The sequence below is a fragment of the Mesoplodon densirostris genome, chromosome 13 (assembly GCF_025265405.1).
Source record: "Mesoplodon densirostris isolate mMesDen1 chromosome 13, mMesDen1 primary haplotype, whole genome shotgun sequence".
Lineage (NCBI taxonomy): Eukaryota > Metazoa > Chordata > Mammalia > Artiodactyla > Ziphiidae > Mesoplodon > Mesoplodon densirostris.
Window position 1 is genome coordinate 11,540,405 of NC_082673.1, and position 21,184 is coordinate 11,561,588.

At 38.9% G+C, this 21,184-nt stretch overlaps 1 protein-coding gene across 1 annotated transcript in view; it reads right to left on the reverse strand.

The window, feature by feature from the left end:
• Positions 1-565: 565 nt before the first annotated feature.
• Positions 566-21,184, reverse strand: part of ARMC1 (armadillo repeat containing 1) — a 34,529-nt gene continuing 13,910 nt past the window's right edge. The window contains exons 4-7 of the mRNA XM_060116387.1: positions 15,252-15,441; positions 3,699-3,815; positions 3,539-3,613; positions 566-2,766 (exon numbers count right to left, since the gene is read on the reverse strand). Of these exons, the coding sequence (XP_059972370.1) occupies positions 2,575-2,766; positions 3,539-3,613; positions 3,699-3,815; positions 15,252-15,441 (574 nt within the window). The 3' untranslated portion in view covers positions 566-2,574. The remainder of the gene's footprint in view (positions 2,767-3,538; positions 3,614-3,698; positions 3,816-15,251; positions 15,442-21,184) is intronic.

Below are 21,184 nucleotides of genomic sequence, written 5' to 3' on the forward strand. Positions count from 1 at the left end.
ATTTTAACGTCATTCAATGGAGCATTATACCCCTTTCTCCTGCTTTTTGAAAAAATAAAAATCAAATGACAAAATAAATGGGGGAATTTGCCTAGCATTAATCAGCCAGAAATAAACATGCCCAGAAAAGAAAAAAAATACAGCCTGACATTTTTCCTATTCGCCCAACGAGTTCAACAGTACCCTCCATTTATTTTTTACTGATTAAAAAAATAAAATTCTTTGTTCATTCTCTTAAAAAAATATTTGAGCATTAAATACTAGCCAGGTACTGCTACAGACTTTCTCGGTTCTCAGAGAGCTAAGTAGGGGACAGACACTGGTAAATATAATTTTAATCTAATGCGATAAACACTACAATGCATATATGTACAGGGGCACTGATCCAAACCCAGGAAGAAGCAGGTGTGGTGCTGGGAAAGAGATGAATGGAAGATGCCCGGGAATTAGTCGGGTAACGCACTTGCAGCGAGGGAGTGAGGAGAAGGTGCCGGGCAGTGTGGATACAAACAGGCTTTAGCGAAATCAGTAAGGCTTATACCACAAAAATGCAATATCCATTCAATTTTAATTATCTTACCTTTTATTATTTTACAATATATTTCAAAAAATGCTGTTACAGTTGCCTTAACTGCTCTATATATAAGACCTGGAATCAAGGAACACTGAGAATTAGAACACACAAACATCAAGCTGTAATACCTACTTGTGCTGAACAATTACTATCAAAAGGATGTCGTTTTTTAAATAAGCAGATGTGTGGCAATGCAAAATAAAATACAAACCTGTTAAAACAGAACAGTAAACTTTGTTTCAATGGCTATAGAAAGGAGGTGGTTTTGTTTTGTTTTTTTTCCTCAACACATCTGGTCTGGCAGCAAGTTGTACTATGCATTTAAAGCAATACATGCCCTGAAAGCTTATATTTTCAGTTGTGCGCATCACCTGAATCAGAGCCCAGGTGAAAAAATATTACTCTCCATACCCTCAACACCCCTCCCTCCATAAGGTCACAATGTTCTTGAACTCAAGATTCTTGCTGGCGAACTATTTTACAATAATTCTTCTCCAGTGACACTGGATGCTTTTAGTTTTCTCTAAAAGAGAAGCAATGAAAATGCAAGGAAACCCTCCAGGGTCCAATTTTCACTTCACATTCTCCAAGGAGTAAAATAGCAGCTCTACATGTTGATGAAAAAAGTTTTTGATTTCCTCCTATTAGTTTTTAATCATATTAGCATTAAACTTTATCTGGAGTTAGTTGGATTTCCAAAAGAAAATTTTTTGTTGCCAAATATTTCAGAAATTTAATAAAGCATTACATATATGTAATTAGCTCTTAAATCTATACCAAAAATATATATGTATATATATTTATATTTATTTATCTTACCTTTGCTGAAGTCCTGTTTTTTTCTGGCAGAAAGTTTAAGTGGACGGACAAACGCTGGCTTTATTTCTTTATAAGTAATAATTTGAGTCTTTTTTTCTTTTCATTCAATATGACTGCATGTTCATAATAAATTCACAAAAGGCAATACAAGGAAACACCTACTGAATAGGCATCTGCCAAGCAATTCATGTTTTAAGGTTAGACTCTACCAAATATCACTATGGCATTATAGGCATTCCATTTTTGTTTTCTTTTTTTCAAGTTTGTCAGTTCTTTACTACTTTTTTTTTTTTTTCTTAGCAAGGGATACTGTATAATCACAAAGTAAGGCCTAGAGACCATTTACAGTCACTCCCAATATTAGGGTGGACATAATTCTCAAGAGCTGATATAAACCAAACTGAACAGTAGTCAACTAGGACCACATTTGGTCACATTCAAATGGTCTTCCAATAACACTTTGCTGATATACATGTTTCCTTCTCGACTGATTTTGTGTTAATCTTTTAAAAATTATAACAAATAAGACTGCCAAGTTTTTGTAGAGTTGTATTTTTAGGGGTTTGTTACGTTGCTATGAATATGTTTTAATTCACAAAATGTCACTAGTAACGTCCTTTCTATAAACATGGTTGGCAAAATAAAAAAGGCACAAAAGGGGAATTATGAGAAATGCTTTCAAAGCAAGTATCTTTCTCGAGAAAGAAAGAGTACCAAAGCAAGTATCTTTCATGAGAAAAGGCAGAGAAAAGTGTTCAGTAATTCATGCACAACTTGAGCTAAAAAAAAAAAAAAAAAAACTTCTCTTCAGATAGGTCCTGAGGCTTGAGAAAACAAGTTTTCCTAATCACGTGGTTTGTGTAAAATAAAATGTAAAGCTGCACAAATACATGTTTGGTTTAACAGTGGACCCATGTTTTTTTTTTAAAGTGAGGCAATTTAAACAAAGGAAAACAAAACCAAAACGCCTTCATAAACAAAGCAATTCCACCTGTACCCTCTGTCCTTTTTACCACTTAGTGGGGTAAAATGTCCAGTAAAATGTAAAATGCAGCATTCTTAATCATGTAATCTAGAAACTTTTCATGATAACTTATTGCAAATTGCACTTGACAGTTCACCACAACAATGGAAAACTGGCCCCTTGTTCGTTTACACAGTCCTTGAGCCCCAAACTGAAGTCACCAGTAAAACGATCTGGATAAAAAGTTTGCAGCTGTGCTCAGCCAGCTAGCTCCACCCTCTGGGTGTGAGCCCACCCGGGACACTGCTTTGTCCTGCTCCTTTGTGGGACTCTCGTCCTCAGGCAGGTAGTCGGGCAGCTCTGTGTTCTGTTCTACTTCCACAGGTGTGTCCTGGAACGGGACCAGCATCTGATGCAGAGAGCATGTTAAGAGTTGTTACAAAGTCAACCTAATTGATATAAGTACATGTCAAACGTTAAAAGTCAACTTTACGTCTCATTCTCATCACCATATTTATTCTCAGAGGCTATATTCCTTTAAAAAGTATCCTCTTCTATGAAGGTAGGCCCAATTGTTGAGCACTATGTAAGCGCAGAAGGAAGAAGTACACATGAAAATGCTGATGCTTTTCTCCTGAGGCTCCAGGAATAAATGTTCAACCTCTATTTAAAGACGACAAATACAAGCATCTGGCTGCTATGGGGCCCTGAAGGGCCAATGAACCTCCTTTCTATGGAAACTCAAATGAGCTAAAGCCATATAGATCCCTCTTCCCTATCACAAAGCTAGTGGAAAGAGTAGCAAGATGCAAAGATTATCACTATATATACTTGCCCAACGATGGGTTGGATCTTTATTTTTGGACTGGCAAAACCAATTAAGGGTTAGAAAGTATTTTAAAACCAATGCAAGGAAACCACATATCCTTTATTTCCAAATAAAATCAGCAAGACATCTCCACTGATATCAAGAACAGAGTCTGAGAGATTCTGAAATCCAACACAGATCTCTCTATATTTCTAAAAGTGTTAACTGCTAACCAAGAAACATTAGAATAATCTGACTCAGCCACATCGCTATATACTCAGCAGCTATTCGTCTAAAAATACTAGCAATCTGCTGGCCACAAGGGATCATCAAGAGGGAGTCAAGCATAAAGCAAACTAAACAGAGCTTTTACCTCTTCTCCACTTTCGCTTTTCACAACTTGCTGAGCCTTCATAACCTTGGTTGATGCTATTGCCGATGCCAAAGCCTAGGCCAGATAAAAAGACAACAATTTTGAACACTGATGTGTTTACCTGTAACCTCAAGCATATTTAGCCATTTAAAATACCAACCTCTGCTTTCAGATCTGAACGGATTCGCACCACACATCTTTGAACAGCCATTTGAAAAGTAAAGCTAATAACGCCTTTAATTTTTAACAAAGCCTCTTCACACAGGTTTCTCCGAGACTGAAAAAGTAAAAGCAAATTGTTATTAAAACTAGCAAAATAATAAGGGAATAAATCAAACCAAACAACACTGAACTAGTCTTTATATTTGGGGGAAAGGAGGGAACACAGGGCAAGGGAAAGCTAATGTCCCTATTTCAATTCTACAATCACACATTTGAGGGCACAGAAAGGGTGGTGCTTAGTCAAGTTTATGAAAATTTATAAGATCCAACAAAATAGTAATTCCTGTTAGACTTTTTTCAAGCTTCATTACTAATATTTAATTTTAATCATTTTAATCAGAAATAAATTTGCCAGTGTTAATTTAAATCTTAAACCAAACAGAATGGAAGAATAATACAGAAAACATGCTGAAAAGCAGAGTTTCCTCAAGCTCAAGGGTGGGCAAACTACGGTCCAACAGCTGTTTTTGTAAATAAAGTTTTATTGGAAACACCCACACCTATCTGTTTACATATTGTCCAAGTCTAGTTTCACCCTCTAGCAGAGTTAGTAGTCATAACAGAGACCATATGCCTGCAAAACCGGAAGTGTTTACTATCCAGCCCTTTAAAGAAAGGGTTTACTGACCCCTGCTCTAGCTTTAAAACCTCCAGAGATAAATTCTAACAGACTGAAGTTAGAATTAGTGAGCATTCAGTGTATGAGTCACTATTTTTTAAATCACTTGGTATTTATATCACCGCATCCCTCATTCGTGGCATTCTCGGTGGTTACCACTGCATTCTCAAGGGTTATCAATATCCACTTTTTGGTTCTCATTTTCCTCTTGACAAACACAATATAACATACGCCCTTCAATGCTCCTTTGACTTCTTAATAATACACTACCCTGGTGTTCTGCTTACACCACTGAGTATTTCACCTCTGTCTCATTTTATCTCCAAGGTCCAGTCCTAAAACTAAGTGATTTTCTTTCTACTTCATCCCTCAGTAGACTATTCAGATCACTTCAAACATCACTACCATGTAGAAGCACACAAGTCTACCTTCAATATGATTTTATTTTCATTTGTCTACAAACACATCCACGTGGATAACAAGTGGTCATCTTAAACACAAGATCCAAAGAGAAAATGAATTAAAAAGTAACTACAGTTCTCCCCATCCCTCCCTCCTCCTCCAACCCATATATCAAACCAACATCTCTGAATTATCCTGTTTCTGTATTGAAACCAGACTCCGATTCAGTACTTCTGAGGGGACAGGAATCAGCAAATGACACCAAGTCTCTGGGTCATAGCCTAGGAAGCACTGCCTTCAATTACCTGATTCACTCTTCTCTTCTATTGAATAAAATCAGTCTTCAAACTTATTCCCACATCCTTCAAAACAACTCACATCATTGTTTATCTCCTACTTAAACTATTTTTCCACTTCTGCCTTTCAACACTATTCAGGCAAGGGTCTCGCATACAGTGGTGCATAGCAGCGCACGGGGCTCATGTACCGCACTGCCCCTTCTGCGAAGCGCCTTTGGTGGATTAGTGCCCAAACGGTCCATGTTTATCTCTGCCACATATTCAACACCAGGTAAACTTAAAAGTGAACAAAAGTTTGCATAGCATGTACAACATGAAAGTTAGGATACGACTAGTCTAATCTGTTTCCTTATTTTAAATGTGAGGAAACCAACAAATATAAACGTTAAGCAACTTGCCTGGTTTATCACAAGAGTCTGACGTTAAATTCCAACTATGTGTGACAGTGAAAAACCAGATTCACGATGCCAATTCATCTTTATTTTAACACAAATTAACACATTTGCAACAGGTAAAGGGGGGGGGGGTGTCCAATTCCAAGATGTAAACATGAGATCTTCAACAGAGCAAATAGGATCAAGAATTAGCTGCAAAGGATGAGTAACTTCTTGATGGGGATAGAGGGTCAAGATTAGGTTTTAAGAATCATAAGCAGATAAAATTAGGAATTGGGCAAGGAGGTAGATGGGTCAAAGTTAACTGCCTGGCAATTGCTAGGAGAAGGGTCGGGGCGGGGGAGAGAAGAGAGGGAGAGGGGAAGGGGAGGGGGAGGGAGGGAGGGAGGAAGAGGGGGAGGGGGAGAGCGAGTGTATGTGTATCAATTCAAAAGATGTAGATAGTAGCCTCTCTCCAATTTCTAAAGACTCCATAGTAGCATGATTTGCAGCTGAGGAAACAAAGCAAAAGGAAAAATGCTTGTGACAATCCAAAATCAGGAATATCTTTCTAAAAGCCTTGATACATACACTAAAGTAATGTACACTGCTTTCATGACTAGTGAGAGTAGACACGTTTCCCTGCGTAGCTGTCCAAAGCAGCAGTTAAGAGCGGGGTTCTGCAGCTAGACCCACGCTGCCTAGATTCAAATCCCATGTCCTTCATTCACCACTTCTACTATACCAGGAAGCTATTTCAATTTGGTGTGCTTCCGTCTCCTCATCTGTAAACTGGGACTATAAGTAGACCTTATAGTTTTATGAAAAATAAATGAGTTAACACACCAGAAGGGTACCTGCAAGTACTGCAATAAATGTTAGCTGATACTATTTACTGGAAACTACATCTCTTCCAGGAATTTCCCATTTTCCTGTTCGATTTTCTTCTGTTGATTTTTTTAATATATATTTTTTAATTTTTATTCTTTTTAATTAGAGTATAGTTGCTTTACAATGTTGTATTAGTTTCTGCTGTACAATGAAGTGAATCAGCTCTATGTATACATATTTCCCCTCCCTTTTGGACCTCCCTCCCACCCTCTCCCCCCATCCCACCCATCTAGGTGATCACAGAGCACCGAGCTGAGCTCCCTGTGCTATATACAGCAGGTTCCCACTAGCTATCTATTTTACATACAGTAATAAGGCCACTAACCAATTATTCATTACAAATATTTTCCTACTTGTTTTTACGTTTTAAGAATACATGTGACAAAGCAAAAACTTTATTGTTAAACTACAGCTCTTTCCTAAAGCCATTTCTTCCACATCCTTTTATTACTTTTAGGTATCTTCTTAGTTGTCTGTGTGTGAAGGCTTGACACTCATAGCTCCCTTTCTTGGGAACACGCACTCTTCCACATATATCCACTGCCTCACTCCTAAGTTTTGGTTAAATGTCAGTTTCTCCAAGAGGACTTTTAAACCATCCTATTTAAAACTATAATCCACCATTCCACCCCTTAGTAATCCCTAGCTACCTTCCCTTTATTTTTGTCCATGGAACTTACCAATGCTACTATACTATAAAACTTGGCTTGTTGACTGTCTCCTCCAACTATGGTATTAGCTTAATGAAGTCAAACATAGGATTTATGAGAACTTTTGCTTATTTTGGTCACTGCTGTATCCCTGGTGCCTAAAATAGTGCCTGGCACATACTAGGTGCCAGGTTATGCCACCAAAACATTACAGTACAGTTTCAGAGTTAACTTGCTTTTTTTTTTGGATTTTAGCAATTACATTTTTAAGATATAGAGGCCTATATATATTTCAATATATTTATTTATTTATTTATTTACTTTTGGCTGCACTGGGTCTTCGTTGCTGTGCACGGGCTTTCTCTAGTTGCAGGGGCTACTCTTCATTGCGGTGCACGGGCTTCTCATTGCGGTGGCTTCTCTTGTTGCAGAGCACGGGCTCTAGGCACGTGGGCTTCAGTAGCTGTGGCGCGTGGGCTCAGCAGTTGTGGCTCGCAGGCTCTAGAGTGCAAGCTCAGTAGTTGTGGCACACGGGCTTAGCTGCTCTGCGGCATGTGGGATCTTCCCAGACCAGGGCTCAAATTTGTGTCCCCTGCATTGGCAGGCGGATTCTTAACCACTGCCTAACGAGGGAAGCCCCCTATGTGGCCTATATTTTTGTGTGTGTGAGCTTTGTTGGGTTTTATTATTTGGTTTCTGCTAGCTTTAAAAAGGAACTGTACTGTTTTCATTCATTAACATTAAACAAATAGTACTGGTGACAATTTATATATCTTAATATCTTTCATTCAATTAATTTACATTTACCAGAACCTGCTTTCTAGAAACTTTTTGGGATCTTGGCCCCAGTTTCGATAAGATAGTTGTTAACTTATTTGGCAATGTCATGGATAATATGCATATGAAAAGTTTTCCCCAACCCGTTTACTGAATCTTAAATCCTGAGGGCTAGGTGCCCCAATACCACAACTAGAAAAAGCTGTGGATAATCCAATGTAACCTACCTGGCACAGCTAAAGAGATAAGTGGTAATCCACCAGTTGCCAGCCCTAAATATGTGAAGGTATATAACTTATCACTGCTCAAGATAACTTCAGGGAGACCTGCAATTCCAGTCAAGATGGAGTAACAGGGACCAGATTTACCCTCAAGGCTTAAACAACTAAAAATACAGACAAAATAAAATGAATAAAACAATGATTTCCAGGTGTTGGAAAGCAGGTGACCCCCGAGAGAAGGGAAGCAAATGAAGTGAGGCTCACCAGCACAGCAGCATATTGCCTGGAAAATTTTTAGGCTGTGACTCACAAAGCAGGAAGCCAAGCAGAACCAGCAGTCTCCCCAAGTTGAGGACACAAAGTTGAAAATTCAGGGAGGTCAAGGCAACTATAATTCATAGCACAGAGCATGAGAGGACACAGTTGCACAAAGGGGGCCCCTCAGAGAGAAGACACACACCAGAGATCGGCAATGGGCTCCCCTCTGGTTTTCAGCTGAGTGATGAAGGAAACAACCAGGCTGGAAAGGAATAGAAGGAACCATCCTGCGGACTCACACAGGGCTGGGAATACTTCCTGTCCCCATCAGCCAGAGCAGAGAAAACTGATGTACACAGCGCATAGACGGAGAACCCAGAAGAGTATGGCCTCAGTAGCATAGCAAAATTATCCCTAGGTTAAACGGTGCTGTGGTCTGCCTACCAGAGCTTAAAGGCAAGACTCAAAAACATCCAATGTTTGCACGTAACTTAACTGATCCAGAACAAAATTCAAGAACATTTAAAGGCTTTGCATACAAATACATGCTGTATCCCAATATGTAAAATCTGTAATATCTGGCATCCAATCAAAAATTATGAGGCGTGCAAAGAAGCAAGAAAATACAACCTATAACTAGAAAAATCAACCTACAGAAACATACTCAAAAATAACACATGACTGAATTAGTTGACGAAGACATTAAACAGTTATTCTAACCATGTTCTGTATGTTCAAGTAGACACAGTGTAAACTGTTAAGGAGATATAAAAAAGGTTCAAATCAAACTTCTAGAGATAGAGGGAAGAAATAAGATACATTACATATAGAAGAACAAAAAAAAGAAGGACAGAATTCTGAATAGAAACAATACAAGGGAGAAGACAGTGGGACAATATTCGTAAAGTATGGTAAGAAAATGAACTGTCATCTAGAGTTCTATACACATAAAAATATCTTTCAAAAGAAAAATACAGTAAGGACTTTTCCAGATACACAAAACTCAAAGAGTTAGAGTTAGAGACGTCAATATCCATCTGACTTTTTTTTTTTTTAATTTATTTTTTGGCTGCACGGGGTCTTTACTGCTGTGCGCGGGCTTTCTCTAGTTGGGGCGAGCGGGGTCTGCTCTTCGTTGCAGTGCACAGGCTTCTCATTGCAGTGGCTTCTCTTGTTGCGGAGCACGGGCTCTAGGCGTGCGGGCTACAGTAGTTGTGGCACGCAGGCTCAGTAGTTGTGGCTCGTGGGCTCTAGAGCACAGGCTCAGTAGTTGTGGCGCATGGGCTTAGCTGCTCTGCGGCATATGGGATCTTCCCGGACCAGGGCTCAAACCCGTGTCCCCTGCATTGGCAGGAGGATTCTTAACCACTGCGCCACCACGGAAGCCCATCTGATAGAACAGCTGGACAGAAGATCAACAAGGAAGAAGACGACTTAACACTGTAAACCAACTAAACCTAACAGACACTTGTAGAACACTCCAACCCAAGGTATATAGATTCTCAAGTGCACATGGAACATTCGCCAGGATAGACCTTTAGGCCACAAGACAAGCCCCAACAAGTGTAAAAGGATTGAAATCACACATATGAAATGAGATCAGAAATCAGTAACAAAAGGAAATTTGGGAAATTTATGAATATATGGAAATTAAACAACAAACTCCTAAACAACCAATGGGTCAAACAAGAAATCACCAAAAACATTAGAAAATACTTTCAGATGAATGAAACGAACAACTACACACCACACCTGATGGCGTGCAGAGACAGCAGTGCCTAGGGGGGAATTTATAGCTAAAACAACTACATTAAAGTAGAAGGAAATCTCCAACCAGTTACCTAATGTTCCATTCGAGAAACAAGAAAAAAGGGCTTCCCTGGTGGCGCAGTGGTTGAGAATCCGCCTGCCAATGCAGGGGACACGGGTTCGAGCCCTGGTCCGGGAAGATGCCACATGCCGCGGAGCAACTAAGCCCGTGCGCCACGACTACTGAGCCTGCGCTCTGGAGCCCGCGAGCCACAACTACTCAGCCCGTGAGCCTAGAGCCCGTGCTCTGCAACAGGAGAAGCCGCTGCAATGAGAAGCCTGCCTGCTGCAACTAGAGAAAGCCCACGCGCAGCAACGAAGACCCAACACAGCCGCAAAAAAAAAGAAACAAGAAAAAGAAGAGCCAGCTAAGCCCAAAGCAAACGGAAGGAAGGAAATAATAAAGATTAGAGCAGGGGAAAAAAGAAATAGAGAATGGGGGAGGGGTGGATAGAAAAATCGATGAAAGCACAAGTTGGTTCTTTGGAAAGAGCAACAAAATTTATAAACCTTTAGCAAGACTGACCAAGAAAAGAGAGGAAGAAGACTCAAATACTAAGAGCAGGAATAAAAGAGGATATATTATGACCAATCTTACCAAAAGAAAAGGATTATAAGCGAATACTGTGAACAACTGTATGCCAACACATCAGATAACCTCTGTGAAGTGATATATTCCTCAAAAGACAAAACCATAAACTGACGCAAGAAAATATGAATAAACCTATACAACAAGTAAAGCAACTGAATTAATAATCAGAACATTTCCCACAAAGAAAAGCCCAGGACCAAATGGTTTCACCAGTGAATTCTACTAAATGTTTAAAGAAGAGTAACACCTATCCTTCACAAACTCATCCAGACACTTCCCAACTCCTCTTAGGAAGCCAGGATTACCCTGATACCAAAACCAGAAAAAGACAGCACGAGGGAAAAAAAGACTACAAACCAATGTCCTGTATGAATACAGATGCAAAATGCCTCAATAATATACCAGCAAACTGAATCCAGAAGCACATTAAAAAGATTATGCACCATGACCTATTGGGATTTATCCTAGGAATGAAGGGTTGGTTCAACATATGAAAATCAACGGATGCAATACATGATATTAACAGAACTAACTCATCTCAAGAATAAAGACAAATAATAAGCAATTTTTGAAAAACATGGACAAAGAATGAACAGACATTTCTCCAAATGAGAAAATCTGTGATAAATTAAAGACATACACAATAAACCCTAAGTCAACCACTAAAAATGGCCAATAAGCACGTGAAAAGATACCATCATTGTAATGAGGTAGATGCAAATCAAAATCACAATAAGATACCACTTCACACCCACTAGAATAGCTATTTTTTTAAGAAATGGAAAATAAGAAATGTTGGCAGGGATGTGGAGAAAATTGACCCCTCACACCTTGCTGATGGGAATGTAAAATGCAGCGGCCACTGTGGAAAGACAGTCTGGCAGTTGCTCGAAAAGCTAAACGTATCATCCAGCAATTCTACCCTTAAGAATATACCCAAGAGAAATGAGGACATATATCCACACAAAAACCTGTACATAAATGTTCATAGCAGAATTATTCATAATAGCCAAAAGGTGGAAATAAGCCAAATGTCCATCCTCAGCAGACCTGTACTACTTACTATAAGAAATGTTAATGGAGTCCTTCAGGCAGAAGGAAAATGATATGAGACGAAAATCTGTATTTACACAAAGGAATAAAGAGCCCCAGGAATGGTAAATACGTGGGTAGACAGAAAATACTCTTATTTTTTAATGTCTTTAAATACTTGTAAATGGTGAAGATGGATGGTAATTCTATGCTAAGTGTAATTTACCACACAAAACAATTTTTAATCAAAAAAAAGAGAATATTTAATGTAATAACAAAGTAATCTGGGGTTTATAACATATGCAGAAGTAAAACATACAACAAGAACACAAAGGCAGAGATAAGGCAGATGAAAGTATAGTGTTCTAAGTATCTCATGCATGAAGTGATTAGTGTTAATTGAAGCTACACTGCTAAGTTAAAGATACAGAAAATAAACCCTAAATAAAATTCAAAAATACACAAAATAAACCCTAATTCAACAAACATAAAAGAAAGGAAGGAAGGAAAGAGAATTAAGGCAAATAAGCCAACAAAGGAGATAAAATGCAATCATAAAAAACTTTCAATTAGTCCAAAAGGCAGAAAAAGAGGAAAAGAGAACAAGGAACACATGGGACAAATAGAAAGCAATTAGCAAGATGGTTGTTTTAAATCCAGTCATACCAATAATCATACTAAAGGCAAATGATCCCAGCACTCCTGTTAAAAGGTAGAAATTTTTCGATTGGATTAAAAAAGCAAGGCCCAACTATATGGTGCCTATAAGAAATCCATGTGAAATACAGACACAAATAGAAGATACACACTATAATCAAAAGAATGCTTGAACAGCTAATATTAAAAGCAGACAAGGGACTTCCCTGGCAGTCCAGTGGTTAAGACCTTGCCTTCCAATACAGGGGGTGTGGGTTCGATCCCTGGTCAGGGAGCTAAGATCCCACATGCCTTGTGGCCAAAAAACCAAAACAGAAGCAATATTGTAACAAATTCAATAGACTTTAAAAATGGTCCACATAGGGCTTCCCTGGTGGTGCAGTGTTTGAGAGTCCGCCTGCCGATGCAGGGGACACGGGTTCGTGCCCCGGTCCAGGAAGATCCCACGTGCCGCGGAGCGGCTGGGCCTGTGAGCCATGGCCGCTGAGCCTGGGCGTCCGGAGCCTGTGCTCCGCAACGGGAGAGGCCACAACAGTGAGAGGCCCGCGTACCGCACACACACACACACACACACACACACAAAAAATGGTCCACATAAAAAAATATATTAAAAAAAAAAAGCAGACAAGGTAGAATGAGTTGAGAAAAACCTACACTGTACAACTACTGAATAATACTTTAAAAGACACTACAACTGGTATTACATTTTCCTTAAACGTTTGGGAGAATTCACCAATGAAGATATCAAGGCCAGAAATTGTCTTTATGGAAAGGTTTTTAACTACAAATCCAATTTCTTTGATAGACATAGAGTTATTCATTCAGGTTATCCATTGCTTCTTGAGTGAGCTTTGGCAATCCATCTTTCACGAAATTTTCCTGTTTCATCTACATTATCAAATTTACTGGCATAAAGTTATTTAAAATATTCACTTATTTTCATTTCAGTGTCCATATTAAAAGATCTAGAGCAATGCTCTCTCATTTCTGATACTGATATTTTGTGACTTCTTTTATTCTTAATCAATTTGGCTAGAGGTTTATCAATTTAATTGATCATGTCAAAGATCAGCTTTTGATTTCACTGATTTTTCTGTTTTCCATTCCACTGATTACTGGGGTTTTTTTTGTTTCTTCCGCTTACTTTGGATTTAATTTGCTCTTCTTTTTCTAGTTTTTAAGGTAGAAGCTTAAGTCACTGAGACCTCTTCCTTTTTGTATATAAATATTCAGGCATTTGGCGCTAATGAATTCCCCTCTAAACTCTGCTTTAGCTGCTTCCCACAAATTCTGATACTACATCTTTTTTTTTTAATTATTTTATTTTTTTATTTTTGGCTGCATTGGGTCTTCGTTGCTGCGCGCAGACTTTCTCTAGTTGCAGAGAGTGGGGGCTGCTCTTTGTTGCGGTGCACAGGCTCCCCATTGTGGTGGCTTCTCTTGCAGAGCAAGGGCTCTAGGCATGCGGGCTCAGCAGTTGTGGCTCGCAGGCTCTAGAGCGCAGGCTCAGTAGTCATGGCGCACAGGCTTAGCTGCTCCGCGACATGTGGGATTTTCCTGGACGAGGGCTCGAACCCAAGTCCCCTGCATTGGCAGGTGGATTCTTAACCACTGCGCCACCAGGGAAGCCCCACATTTTCATTTTTATTCAGTTCAAAATACTTCCTAATTTCTCCTTTGACTTCTTCATTGACCCATGGATTATTTTAGAAATGTGTTAGTTTCCAAAATTCTTAGGGGGTTTTCCAGGTGTCTTTCTGTGATTGATTTCTAACTTGCTTTTCATTGTGCTCAGAGAACATACTTTGCTTGGTTCTCATTCTTTTAAATCAGGACTTGTTTTATGGGACACAACATGGTCTATCTTGGTAAATGTTTCATGTGCACATGAAAAGAATGAATATTATCTTGCTGCTGAGTGGGGCTTTCTATAAATATCAGTCAGGTTAAGTTGGTTGTTAGTGTTGCGTCTTCTATATCCCTGTTGATTTTCTGTATACTTGTTCTATTAATTGAGACAACGGTATTCAAATCTCCAGCTCTAGTTGTTAATTTATTTCTCCTTGCATTTCCGTCAGTTTTTGCTTCATATACTTTGAAGTTCTATTACTAGGGCATAAATATTTACATGGTTATGTCCTTTGAATAACTGACCCATTAAGCACAAAATGCCCCTCTTTATCAGAATAAAATGCTAACATTGGGACTTATTCTTTTCTTTTTATTTATTTTATTTATCTATTTATGGCTGTGTTGGGTCTTCGTTGCTGCATGTGGGCTTTCTCTAGTTGTGGTGAGCGGGGGCTACTCTTCGTTGCAGTTTGTGGGCTTCTTATTGTCGTGGCTTCTTTTGGTGCGGAGCACAGGCTCTAGGCCCGTGGGCTTCAGTAGTTGTGGCACGCGGGCTCAGTAGTTGTGGCTTGCGGGCTCTAGAGCGCAGGCTCAGTAGTTGTGGCGCATGGACTTAGTTGCTCTCCACGGCATGTGGGATCTTCCTGGACCAGGGCTTGAACCCGTGTCCCCTGCACTGGCAGGCGGATTCTTAATCACTGTGCCACCAGGGAAGCCAGGGACTTATTCTTTTTTTTTTTTTTTTTTTGTGGTATGCGGGCCTCTCACTGTTGTGGCCTCCCCCGTTGCGGAGCACAGGCTCCGGACGCGCAGGCTCCGGACGCGCAGGCTCAGCGGCCATGGCTCACGGGCCCAGCCGCTCCGCGGCATATGGGATCCTCCCAGACCGGGGCACGAACCCGTATCCCCTGCATCGGCAGGCGGACTCTCAACCACTTGCGCCACCAGGGAGGCCCCAGGGACTTATTCTTAAAGATTGTTAGCAGGTGACGCTGAGATAACCAGTTAACATGATTTCTCTCTCCCATGTTATGAACCACGTGTTTATAAAAGTCTTACCGTATCATCAAGACCATCTATATGCAAAACCACTGTTTTGGCACGTTTGTTTGTGGTTCCCAGAAAAAACTGAGCTTTCCTTCGACGTGAATTCATTTCACTGAAACTATCACCATCTGCCATATTGGAAGACTGAAGAATTTCATAGATTTCAGAGGCCAGCAGTTTTGTTTCTCCTGGAGTTGTAGTCCTTGAAAAGAAACATATAAATTAACAAAGTAGTCTTGTCACTTCTACTGATTCTGTAATTTTATTCCTCAACTTGGCAAAACCTTGTTTTCTTCATTCTGATCTATACTTTATTTCTAGAGTCACATAGGCTACATCTACTTAGATAAAGCAATTACAGACCACAGACTGGCAAAAATGGTTATAGGAAATAAATACTCCCACCACCACTATTTTTAACTTCCTTTATTTCATAGTTCAAAGTGTCATCATTTTCATACGGTAATAAATTCCTTTCTGGAAGATTTTCAATTCCCATCTACTTAAAACCAAAAGATTTTAAAAGAATAACATAGTCAAATCAACATGATGGTCCCACTGTTGTTCTAAGTATGTTTTTCTGGTATACTTCATAGGACTAATTTTATTGCTACCCTTCCTACGAAACAGTTAAGGGAACACCTCTATAGACACAGATCTCCCTTATAGCTAAGTAAAATCTTTTCTTAGGCAAAATGAAATTTGCAAAAGCATATAAGCAAAAATGAAGTAAAAACGAAGTTACAAAAAAATGGCTCTGAAGAACTTAGGGGCAGGACAGGAATAAAGACGCAGACCTAGAGAATGGACTTGAGGACATGGGGAGGGGGAAGGGTAAGCTGAGACGAAGTGAGAGAGTGGCATTGACATATATACACCACCAAACGTAAAACAGATAGCTAGTGGGAAGCGGCCGCATAGCAAAGGGAGATCAGCTAGGGAGATCAGCTCGGTGCTTTGTGACCACCTAGAGGGATGGGATAGGGAGGGTGGGAGGGAGACGCAAGAGGGAGGGGATATGGGGATATATGTATATGTATAGCTGATTCACTCTGTTATACAGCAGAAACTAACACAACACTGTAAAGCAATTATACTCCAATAAAGATGTTTAAAAAAAAAAACCGAAGTTACTTCTTGATCTGGGCACTATATGAGGTATCACAAATATCTATGCATGTTGCTGTTCAACAAATTAATGATAAATAATTACTGCCTTATTTTTTTAAAATGCTTTTAAAACCAAAATGAAAAAAGCCAAGAGCATCTACATATTTGGAAGCAGGTATCTTAGTCTTAAAAAAAAAAAATTACTGGGCTTCCCTGGTGGCGCAGTGGTTGAGAGTCCGCCTGTCGATGCAGGGGACATGGGTTCATGCCCCGGTCCAGGAAGATCCCACATGCTGTGGAGCGGCTGGGCCCGTGAGCCATGGCCACTGAGCCTGCGCGTCTGGAGTCTGTGCTCCACAACGGGAGAGGCCACAACAGTGAGAGGCCCGCGTACCGCAAAAAAAAAAATTACTATTCAAATACTGTGATTCAAAACATTCAAGTACAAAAAGTCTAGAGTTATATGGTACAGTTGGCCATAAACATAAGAAAGACTGTATAATTAAACAAGTATTAGTTGCCCTAATCTTCTTAGGCAAGTGAAAATTGAAAGAGCTGATTAATGCCCTGGATTTAGTTCAGTCTTTAAAATATGACATCTGAGAAAAGACTATCTTGAAAAGCTCTTTCATCTAAATAACTGGAATTCTGCTCAGTAATTTACTATTCCATAATGAAGTATATTGATTCCTCACCACTTTTTCTGAATAGTTATCTATATTGAAAACGTTCAAAATGTTATTCATAAAACACAACTGAAAGGTGAACTCTGATCTTCATTATATATCAAAAATAATTTTCATTTTGAATGTATTTCTTCACTGGTCATAAATACCAATTCACTCTAATTCTATATAGATGCTACTAATAACATTTTATACTGCCTATAAAAGCCAGTTAAGACTTCCATATACTTTATGAAAGCAGTGAATATACTATTTTAATGTTAAAGACTTGTTATCATCTTTTGAAGATCTTCACAACTTTTCCTTTAGGAGTTGGTTTTGCTTTTTTTTTTTTCTGTGTTGTTCACTAAAAAAAGTGTTCTTGTAACATTTATGCAACTCAGAAAATCATCCTTCATTTTTCAATGTAAAACCAATCCTAACTTAAAAAGGGTTCTAAGAAGGCAGTCAGCAGCTCTGCTTAGGTAACAATGAAGTCCAAAGGCAGGAAAACTATGATCCTTGAGCAAAAGCCCGTCATTTACATATCATCTCTGGCTGCTTTAACCCACAAGGGCAGAGCTGAGTGCCACAACAGAGACTGTGAGCCCAGCAAAGCCTAAAATAGTTACTATCTGGCTTTTTATTTTACAGAAAAAAAGTTGCCACCCTCTGTTCTAAAAACTTTACAAAAAACAACATAAAAATCAAGGCAAAATGGAGCAGCATTTTCAAGAATCACAAGAAAACAAAAGGTGAACCACGGATGCAGTCCAGTTGTCCTTCAAGTATCAAGGTTACAGAAAAGGAGTTTTAAACATGAAAGAACTCAAGGAATACTAGAGTCTTACTTCAGCAATCTACTAGAGAATTAAGCTTCAACCAAGAAAGAGATGACTGGGAAAACTTCAGCAAAAGGACTGATGAGGAGCATTTTACACATTTAACTGTAGATCTAAATTTAAAACTAAAGTGGAAAAGAGAATAGAATATATAAATGTTCTGATAAAGCAGAAATAATGCAACTTAAAAAAAGGAAAAGGGAGAAGAAAAGGGAAAAGTAGAAAAAGTCATTGACTATGGGAGTGAAAAGACTACCATTAAAACTAACAAGCAAGATGGTGAGTTTAAATAAGAAAACAGAAAACTTAGAACATCTCTTTAAAGTATAAGTACAAAGGTAACCACTATAACAATAAGACAAATCAGAAGAAATTTTCAAGATAAAAGAAGAAAACAGCAGGCACAGAAACACAACTATTATAATATACATGGTAATTACAACAAAAATGAGTTATGATGAAATATATCAGTAACGGCAATAAATATAAATGGACCTAGCTCACTAACTTAAACGATTTTCTTTTTTTACTTTAATTTTATTAGAGTATAGTTGATTTACAATGTTGTGTTAGTTTCAGGTGTACAGCAGAGTGATTCAGTTATACGTATACATATATTCATTCTTTTTCAGATTCTTTTCCCAAATAGGTTATTGAGTAGGTAAGAGTTCCCTGTGCTATACAGTAGGTCCTTGTTGGTTATCTATTTTATATATAGTAGTGTGTGTATGTTAATCTCAAGCTCCTACTTTATTCCCCCCACTAAAAGATTTTCATTTTGACTCACAAAACAAGACACAACTAAAAGTGATTCAGAAATAAAGGAATGGGCAAGTGTAGATGAGGCAAATAGAAACAATGAGAAAAGGAATTGTGTACTGCTATCACACAAAGTAGAATTCCAGCCCCAAATCCCAGCATTAAACATGACAAAGGACACATTTTTTTCTCCTAAAATACATACTTCACAATGACTATATATAAGTTATGAAGACATATATACCAAACAACAACATGTATGGAGAAAGAATAAAGCAAATGTTAAAATAGTAAAACAAGGGACTTCCCTGGTGGTCCAGCGGTTAAGACTCTGCGCTCCCAGTGCAGGGGGCCTGGGTTCGATCCCTGGTCAGGGAACTAGATCCCACATGCTGCAACTAAAAGCCCGCATGCCTCAGCTAAAAGACCCCCACATGCCGCGACAAAGATCTCATGCTGCAACTAAGACCCAGGGCAGCCAAAATAAATAAATATTTTAAAAAACAAAAACACAGTAAAACAAATGGTAAAATGTTAAAATCTGGGGACTACCAGTGTACTTATCTAGGCATCAGTGTACTGTTTGTACAACTTTTCTGAAAGTCTGATGTCATTTCAAACTAAAGTTTAAAAAAATATGTATGTATAAACATATTTAAATGAAAAGATAAATGGCATTATGGATTTTCTTTTTTATATTTTTGAATTTTTATAAATAAACCACATACGGCATACTTGTAATAAGATTTTAAAATAGTATTTTAAAGAAAATAAAAGAACACAGAAGAAAGGCATAAAGAAATGAAGCACATACTTTTCATCCAAGATTTTAGCAAGAAGAATAGACCACCATTACTATGGCACTGTTTTAAAATCTAGAATTTTAGGAAGTTCTCCAGATGAAATGAAGTATTTTAAAGTTGAGATGCCACATTTTATTAAACTGACTTTTATTTATAGCATACTTCATGTTAGATATTCACAAGTGCTTTTATAAAATACATTTTGTATCAGAAGTATTACTCCTGAAATACCAATTAACAAATGTCTTAAACTGCATTTAGATATTTTCCTAGATTGACATTTTGAAAATTCTCTCCACAAAGGGATCCAGGGTTAAAAATAAAATGTAAAAAGGTTCTAAGCTCTAAGGACAAGTTTTCATTTATGGAAGATTAAAATTAGAACACAATGCCAGATTCATTTTGAGTGACAGAGAACTTAAAATTCTCTTCTCAATTGAAGAACTGAAAGTAACAGTGACTTTGAAATCAATCCAACTGTCCATCTGTAAGCACCAATTTGACCTAAACGTTAAGTCAAACCTGCTGTTGAATAACGTGCTAAAATCTCAGCAAAATTTTGTAGCAAAACATAATTTGGTGATTAAAGGGAAAAAATTTTAATACGCAAAATTTTCCCTATTTTATAAAACATTGTTCTCTGCTTCTCATGTTAAGAATAACCTCCACTCTCCCCACCTACTTCTGCTTTCTGGTTTCCCCTTTGATCACTCCAGATGAAGGTTTCTCTTCAGTCAGTAAAGCAGCATCCCTCCACAACAGATTTTCTTTGTTCTCTGGGTCTTACTAGGGTATGGAAAGATCCTTTTGCTGCTTCCCTAGTTGTATAGTTCCACAGAATCATAGCTAAATCTCCCCCTAACTCAGTACTCCTAAACAGAGAGAAAAACTGATCCGAATCCCACCCTGACTGCCTAGCTGTCATGGGGCAGCCACATCAATGAAAACAATTGGGGTATACAATATAGATCTCTTGTGCTATGGCTTACCAAGATGACCTACATAACAATGGAATAGTGGTAAATCAGTCATCTGTATCTGCCAACACAGATGTCAAAATGCAAAATAATGTCTAAAGAACATATGTCTACAGTGTCAAACAATTATGCATATATAAAACTCACCCTGCTCTATATGATAAAAACTTTTCCTTTTGATTTTTTAAGAATTTTTAATACAGGTACCCAAAAGAAAAAAGTAAATGAGGAGAAAATAATAATGCCAGAGCAATCTAATTTCTTTTTTTTTTTTTTTTTTTTTTTTTGCATTACGTGGGCCTCTCACTTCTGTGGCCTTTCCTGTTGCGGAGCACAGGCTCCGGACGCGCAGGCCCAGTGGCCATGGCTCACGGGCCTAGCCGCTCCACGGCATGTGGGATCTTCCCGGACCGGGGCATGAACCCGTGTCCCCTGCATCGGCAGGCGGACTCTCAACCACTGCGCCACCAGGGAAGCCCTCTAATTTCTTAAAAAAGGAAAATGAGGGACTTCCCTGGTGGTCCAGTAGTAAAGAGTCTGCCTTCCAATGCAGGGGACTCGGGTTTGATCCCTGGTCAGAGAACTAAGATTGCACATGCCACAGGGCAACTAAGCCCGTGTGCCACAACTACTGAGCCCGTGTGCCACAAACTACAGAGCCCACTTGCCCTGGAGCCCCGGCGTTCTGGAACCTCCTCGCCACAACTATAGAGACCACGTGCCCTGGAGCCCTGCACCACAACTAGAGAAGAGAAAACCCCCATGCCACAACTAGAGAGAAGTCCGCGT